The following is an 8,386-nucleotide window of genomic DNA, read 5'->3' as shown; positions in this document are numbered from 1 at the left end:
CAAGAAATATTAAAAATCATTTTTTCAGAAGGATAATTCAATGGTAGAAGTAAAAAAAAATCCCCCCAATCAAACCATTTAACCAAATCAACTGCCATTGATAAAATAGCTCTAATTTATTGTGGCTTCAAAAATCTTACATGTCATCAGCAGCTGTAACTGTACAGTGCAAACTTGCATGTAAATAGAAAAAGTGGAAGTTTGGACAGAGAACACTCAACTGGACTTTCACTTCATCATTTTCTCAGACTGTTAATGAATCTTTAGCTGACAATCCAGTATAGGTTGACTTACTTAACACTAAGAGTGAACACAGAACATTTGCAAACCTTCAGAACAACTACTCCGGCCCCAGCCTCCAAAACCACATAACCAAGTTCCAGATACACTCATTTCCTGCACAAACTCAGAAACGGATTTTGAGCTAGATTCAGTAGAGTGGCAGCTGTAGCAGCTCTCTTCGTTCTGCCTGGTATCTAACATTTTATATCTGACATCTAACATCCTTGCTCCTGACCTAGACTGACACATAACCTAGAGAATCACTGTAAAAAATCCACAGTGTCTCCAGGTAAGTCTGCAGCCAAAACATGAACAGTCACAGCTACTGCAGCAAATCACAGTCCAGCAGCCACTTTCCTTAGAGGCAGCTCAGGAACAGAGGAGTTACCAGCACACTGAATACTTGTGTGCATGTTGAGTCAATCCAACACTTCTGGAATTGTCAGATCTAACCATGTGCAGATGCACAGATTGATGCACGCTTAGTAAGCCCAGACCCATTGCAAGAGAGAAGGCTCCAGCCATCTGCCACTGCAGATACAGCTTGAATGGCTGTAAATGCACCACCTGGAGCAGCTGTGCTGGATCTGGCAAACAGGCAGCTTTGAAGACTCTAAAAGTGTTTTTGAGGACAAGTATGAAAATTGAAGTCTTAAGAAATACAACTGGCAAGCTATCAACTGGACATTGTCCAGAGGATTGACAGGACATGTTTGGCTTTCTGGCCTGTGAGTGCACATCAACAGCTCATGTTGAGCTTCTTGTCCCCCAGTGCCCCCAAGTCCTTCCCCTCAGGGCTGCTCTCAATCCATTCTCCTCCCAGCCTGTACATGTGCCTGGGATTGCTCTGACCCATGTGCAGCACAGGACCTTCTACTTGGCCTTGTCCAGCTTCAGAAGGTTTTCACAGGCCCACCTCAAGCCTGACAAGGACCCTTGGATGACATCCCTTCTTCTGACCTCACAGAAATTCATTCTCTCTTCTCTGCCCACTGAAATGCAGCTCCCAGCAAATATTAACGCAGGGAGATAATATCTGATTTGCTAGAGCTCAGCTTGATCATTATATAGGGAAACTCTGTGACCCTTTGTAAGGGACATGACAGAAAAAAGAGATGACATTAGCTTGTGACAACACTCCATAGACCCAGCCAGGGAACATGCTGGTATAAATATGTGCCACAACTGAAAGTTCGACAAAACGCCTTCCTAAGTATATGACATTAACTGTTTTCTGAGTAGAAAGATCAAATACAACAGATGAACTTAATATGAAAAATTTATCAGAGTTCAGTCTCCAAATACAAGAAAAAACTCTTTAATTCTGTATCTGACCAGAAACTGATGGCTGGACTCAGGAGTATACTCTGCAAAACATGAAAATTATTCTGTTTTCGAATCTTTCAACTATAAAAATATCACCAAATTGAATTTTATTACTGTTTTTCTATCATATTTCAGTTTGCTTGTTGCTTTTTTTTTACCTGATTAACTTGTAACCTTGGGCCAAGATTAGTATAGATCTCTTTAAGAAGGTCTATTGCTCTGTTGGCGATGTCGTCATTTCCCTGAATCACAACCTAGCATAATTAAAAAAAAAAACCAAAAAGCATTAGAAATCTTAAAACTTGCTGGTATAAAATTTAAAAACATAACTACTACATAAGTATCTTGACACAACAGCATGTTGAATGATTTAATCAGGTGAAAGTGATTAAAATGCTTAGATACAAAAAATAAAACTTACATGAAAGGTAATATAATTATATAAAAATCATGGTTAAGAATTAGCTAGTTTTAAAGGAGTTCAGACAAAAAAAAAAGCTGATGTTTTATAAACAGAATAGAAGTAGTGTTTATATATTCATCTTCACATAATATTCCAATTTTCTCTAGTTTCAGAGAATAAGAAAACTATTTCTTCAGATGCTTGAACAGCCTGCATCACCAAAGAGAATTTTCAAATATATAAATGGCTGTGAGCGGGTGGAAGGGGAACAGGCAAATGAATTCTGTTTCTAACGTGGTGATCTAAATTTTAATTACTAGTCATCAGGTCTGAAAGCAGGTTTTACAGACAAACCCTGCAGGATACTGAGCTGAAGCTTAATGAGTTTTGTCATGCTGACCAGAGTAAGGTGATTGCCAACACTAAAACATGCTATCATTATGTGGGCACTCTGTTCACAGTGTGAATTTATTTGTATACAAATTGTGATCTACTTTGGTTTTAACTATTATCGCCAGGATTAAAACACCTAATCCTTCAAAAAGCCACAACCAAAATTACTGCAGACAGCTGCTGTACATGTTTTACAAAAACACAGTCATGATAATCATGCCACAGTGCAGCACTGTGGGTTTTAATGCAGCTCTTGAGAACCAGGAACACTCCGAGAACATTACGCAACAGATTAGATACTGATGTTTTTCCCCAACAGACTTGGCAAGCTTCAGAAAGCAACAATCTTCTTATTGAAAAGGAAGATTTTATATGTATAGAACAGGTGGCTACACAGAATCTGTGGATCCTGCATAACCAACAGGTTTAGGGAACAGGTTGTGGCTATAAGAGAAAGAATCAGAGCAGTGGTCACCTGGTCTGGAACGCAATAAAGTAGATTATTAATGCATGGAACAAAGTTTAGTTATAATGTGCATGTGAAAGAGAAATCTACAGGTAAATCACCTGGAACGATCCTTTCTTCTTCAACAGTATAGGCAAATTTTTAATTTTGTGTGCATACATAACTATACTTATGTTTCAAACAACTTTCCATCAAGTATCAGTCTGCAAAGTTACCAGCTTGTACACTTGCTGGGAAGACAGTGGAGTCAAAAGTCATGCATTTACTTTGAAAAAGTAGATTTTTGTAATTTCAATATGAAATCACATATTCCTAAAAATATTAAGAGACTGAGAAAGACTCAGCAATTAAACTTTCAGATGTTTCCTCCAATTAACTCACCCTCCAAAGGTAGTCTAATCCTATTAATTCCAGATCATCCATCATATAGGCTCTTCTCTTTGCTACTAGCTTTCCTTCCCGACAGTTCACAGCTTTGAAGAAACGTTCAAAACATTTCATTCCATTTTCTGTTAATAGGGAAGGATCCAGCTGAAGCACATTATTTTCAAAGAAGTCCTTATTAATGTCAGGGTCTAAGTCTGGTTCATCCCCCATTAGTTTGGAATACCATTTAAAACAGGCTTCGCGATCACAAAGATAAACCGCATTTTCAGCTAAACACTTCCATATTTGCTTCGCCTGAGGGGCACAGAGCCACAGCTGACCATCCTTCAATAAAAATCTTGAGCAAAACAGAGAGACAATTAACAGCACTTCTAACAGACATCCAGGGTTACAATTCAGTAAAAAGCACAGGCACAAAGGTGAATATATATCTATATATATGTAATTCATTTATGTATCGTAAACATGACCTTGAAAACTTTACTTACATCATCAATACATTTATTTACATCATAATTAGCCCCATGATTTCTTAGTAAGTTTGAACAGATCAAGACCTTATATTCCAAATAAAAAAGGAATAACATTCAGCAAAAAACGTCTTACACAAAAATACCAAGCATTGTTTACATTTTATACACAAAGAAATGCACATCTCCTAATGTAAACTATTTAGTTTAAAAGTCAGGTCACAACATAAGAGAATAAACTAATTCTGCAATCACTCACAATGTTGTAACACTTGCTTTAGCAAAATTGCAAAAAAAATATCAACTCTACAGAATAAAGTCAATGAACTGGAAATTTTTCCTTTTATTTAACCAAGTTTTTCATTTGTGTTAAATTATTAAGACAGAATTATTAAGAACTTCAATTCTGAGAGCTAACACTAAGGATGTTTCAGGAGGAACAAATGATAAAGTTCTTCAGAATAATTTTTCTGATTCAAAATCTTTTCTATGTAAAAGGAATCAGGGTCTAAGTTATGGCACCACATTTCAGAAATTGCTACATATTCTACATTTGACAACCATGAGACTTCATAAATTTGTGTACATTAACAAATAGTGAACTTAAATCTAAGGAAGTTACAATATTTAACACGCAGGAGTGATAAATTAAGCCTATCCATATGCTATTGTATTAACCATTTAACACTTAAGATTAATTCATAAAAATTCTTGGTAAAATTTTAAAAAGTAAAAAAATCTCCCTCAGAAAACAAGTAAAGAATACTTCAGAACTTGACAGTTCAAGTATTTTTACTTGCCTAAAAAAAGGTTAAAAACAACTAAGAAAAAGTCAAGACAGACTAAAAAGCATCAACATACAGCAGCTCTATGATGAGCAGAGATCCTCTGCTTTCTCAAACAGCAGCTGGCCAAAAGTCATCCAAATAATTCTATTCCAGTGTCTTTCTATGGCTCAGTTGTTGACAAAACAACACCAGTGGCTGACAAAAGTATATGTCAGGTTATGATTGTGGATTTAAGTCTGGTATGGTGCAAGAAATAAGGACACATGGCCATAGCCCTACTTGGAACGTTTTAAACTGTCAGCTAAGTTACTCCAATAGGTATGTAACTGCATCCACCTGCACATTGTATTCAAGTCAGTAGGGTTCTACACACAGACAGGAAAAAACCACACAAATCCTAGTGCAGAATGAGAGCCTTGGATTGCAAAGATCCTAATAAACTTTATTTGAATATTCCAACAGAAGCATAGAAGCCCTCTGGGAAAGAAAACCAAACCAAAACAAAAACATCCAGTGTATTTTTGCATCTGAGTTTTGAAAGAAGTTAACAGAACAACTTAAAGCTGTAGAAGAAAAAGAAATGCAAAGGGTTTCTTTTCCTTTAAAGTATTCAAAGTATTCTTACAGAAGTCAAACAAATATTCAAGTTAAAACTTACCGTAAGAAGTTGAGTCGCTCCTGTACTTCCTGCACGTGACTGTATCTGCTTCCTGGCCTTACAGTTTGGGGATCATATTCCCCATGCTCTGCAAATAAAAGACAAGACATTCAGAAAAGGCATGCTGACTCCACAAGACAGCATGTGTTTGAAGACTTGTTATTCTGAATATAATCAAAACCACTCAAAACCCAGCAAATTTTCAGTAAGGTGTATGAAAAGAATTACCTGTTAGTATTTCATCCTGGATTAAAATGAGTATAGGCAAAGACCACCCAGGTCTATAATCAAATCCACAATTAGGTGCAGATACATGTCCTCACAGTTCAATGAAAGTATTACAGAAAAATTAGGAACCTGCATTCTTCTACTTCAAATCAATTTTTCCTAATTTTAGGTAGTCATTTTGAAGCCAGAAGTCAGTTAAAAATGAAAGTATACCAAGCATATAATTCAGATTATCCGGCGGGTTTTTGTCCTGAGGGTGCTTTAGTTTCGTTACAGAATATCTTTTCCAAAATTTAAATTTTCCACTTTTGGACTTTCTCCTCTCCAGAGGAAATAATTCCTCCATTTCTTTAACACCTTTATAAGTAGCTAAGTACACGACACAACTCAGAAGAAGAAAATAAGACAACTTTATCTACTGCAAGTTTCCAAATACAAAACCCAAATGCCTTGTAATACTGACAAGCTTGAAACAGAAGTAGTAATTTTAAAATAAGGCAAGAAGTCGAACTTCTACCTGCATTTTGTCAAATCTTAGCATAATATTTTGCTTAACAAACAGCTGCTTGCTTCACGAGAACACAGGTGTTGGTGTGGTTTTGTTTGGTGTTTGGTTGGTTGTTTGGGTTTTATTAATTAAAGAGATACAATCTAGATCTCTACACACACTACTTTCATCTGTACTAACAGTATTTCATCACGACACATGTTCATTATGACAGCTCCCTTATAAACTAATTAATGCTGTATTTCTTATTTGCAAAGGTGTACAGATTGCCTTTAGCTAAGATGACCCAACCATGACAGACTGTATCATGACAACATCAAGATTAATACTAGAATTTATCTTCAGAGCTGAAAATCAGTATCTCCTATTAAATCAGGGAGGGGGAAAAAACCCAAACCAAACCAGTCTAATAGCTGAAGTGCATCAATGTTTCAAAATTAAGAGAAAAATTATTGTCATATTGCTCTCTATATCCAAGTGTAAAAGGTACATTACCTTAAAAATAAAATAAAAGGGGAAACAGAAGACCAGTAGTTAACTGATGTCTGCAAAACTGGAGACAATATGTTCACTGGAAATCCTTCAAAAATTTAAATTATAACCCCAATGAAGTAATCATAAATGGACAATTATCAAAAGAAGAAATGTGAAAAAAAAAAACCGAAGAAAGAATATAAAGGTAGCAAAACAAAAATTACTTCAGTGTTACACGTAGAACACTGGTAAAATATGCTGTGGTTCCAGAATAAGAAATAATTAGAGTAGATAAGCATATTGCAGAGAAATTAAAACTAATTACTTGAAGTGTTGGGCGTTTTGGGTGGGTTTTTTGTTTGATTTTATTTTGTTGAGGGGGACGTGGTGGTGGTGGTGTTCATTTGTTTTCACTATGGGGACTATCTGGGATTTTTTTTCCTGATTGGAGTTTAATTCACAGACACAACAACATCAACACTGGCAATGACAGAAGAACTCAAATATTCAAACCCAGCCAGTTGCCCAAAGGCAGCATGGATGCACTTCAGAATTCTGAAACACTCTGAACTACAAAAAAATTCTGTCTCCCTAAATATTATCTATATCACATTCTTTCTACATCTGCCAGATTTATTTTCTAATCTGTGCATCCCACAGCAAGTCCAAGTGTGATCTCCTTAAAAATTGTTTTTACATACTGGAGCAGAAGAATGAACAGAGAAATAAGCGATCAAAAAACAATTGGTTGAAAATTTAAGTCTAATTAGTGATAAACACACATGGAAGATCATATGGCACAATTTCTACAAATAATTACATTTCATTAACACACTGGATTTTTTTATTACTTCAGAAAAACAGAACATAAAGGAGAACTGACTAGCAATCTTCTAAAATTTTCAAAAGATCTTTGATAAATCATCGAAAAGATGAAACTGTGACCTCCTTCAGGACTACAAAATGCAATAGCTGTTGTCTCATCTCATGGAGGACTTTACAGAGTTGGAGGAAAGGGTAAGTTCAGTAGAAGGGAAAATCATAAAGCATGGAAAAAATTCAGAAACATAGATTAGGCTTCTCTTTAAAAAGGCAAACATATAAAAGTGACTATCACAGAAAATACTATGCATTAGTGAATAACAGGAGAATAGGAGTACTGTTCTCCATCAGACAACACAACTATGGAAGCCTTCAAGGAAAACAAAAATATGGCAAATTCAAAATTATTTTAAAAATATCCAAAATTACACAATAATTGCAGTGTTAACTGCCAAAGAGATCTGTTGACAACTGGATTTTTCATTTCTATGGCATTTGTTTGACTTGTGCTGTCTGGACGTTTGCCTTGAATTTTTTCCCTCTGTCTCATTCACCTTCTCCAGCCAAGCTTAATTCTACAGCTTCCAGTTCTTTCTGTCCTCACATGCATAATCTTTTTTCTCCTTTCATTTATATGCCCCCCTGGCATATTTCTCCTCCTCCACTAAGGCATGGAAGAAAAACTTCACAGTGCTCTATGTTCTGCTCTATTTAGTATATAAAGCTGAAAATTAAAGAGTTTTTGCACAGGAACTGTGTCTTATTTAGTACAGTATCTGGAACATTAGGAGGTATTTTCTGGTTGCCCTCAATAATGTAATAAAGTATCTAATAAAAAAAATCCACACTATTATTCATCTGTTTTTGTTCTCTGATGCAAATGAGAAGTTCTGCAACAGCTTTGTCTCAGGAAAGCATAATTTAATTGCTTTGTAATTAGATTAAATTTAAACCCTTCACACACATGTAGTTCCTATCACACTGAAGATGTTCATATTCTCGCTTAACTGAGTCATTAAAGCTGGGGAGGGGCAGGGCAGTGGGATGTGACTGAAATGAATGAAAAACAGTTCATACACCAACAGCATGTGTAGGCTATTTTTGGACAAACACAGCATTGCTTTAGAATACAGCTGTTCATGATGTTTCCCTCCTAACCCTGAGGCCAAACCCCAGATTTC

General features: G+C 35.9%; 1 protein-coding gene across 1 annotated transcript in view; it reads right to left on the bottom strand.

Moving 5' to 3' along the window:
- USP9X (ubiquitin specific peptidase 9 X-linked) overlaps positions 1-8,386 on the bottom strand; it is a 105,844-nt gene that overhangs the window by 45,800 nt on the left and 51,658 nt on the right. The window contains 4 exon segments of the mRNA XM_027688868.1: positions 271-293; positions 1,723-1,862; positions 3,252-3,594; positions 5,174-5,261. Coding sequence (XP_027544669.1) covers positions 271-293; positions 1,723-1,862; positions 3,252-3,594; positions 5,174-5,261 — 594 coding nt within the window.

Source organism: Neopelma chrysocephalum, unplaced genomic scaffold, assembly GCF_003984885.1.
Source record: "Neopelma chrysocephalum unplaced genomic scaffold, ASM398488v2 Primary Assembly neopelma1_76, whole genome shotgun sequence".
Taxonomy (NCBI): Eukaryota; Metazoa; Chordata; class Aves; order Passeriformes; family Pipridae; genus Neopelma; species Neopelma chrysocephalum.
Note: the sequence above shows the minus strand (reverse complement) of the source record. Positions and strands in the feature narration are given on the sequence as shown.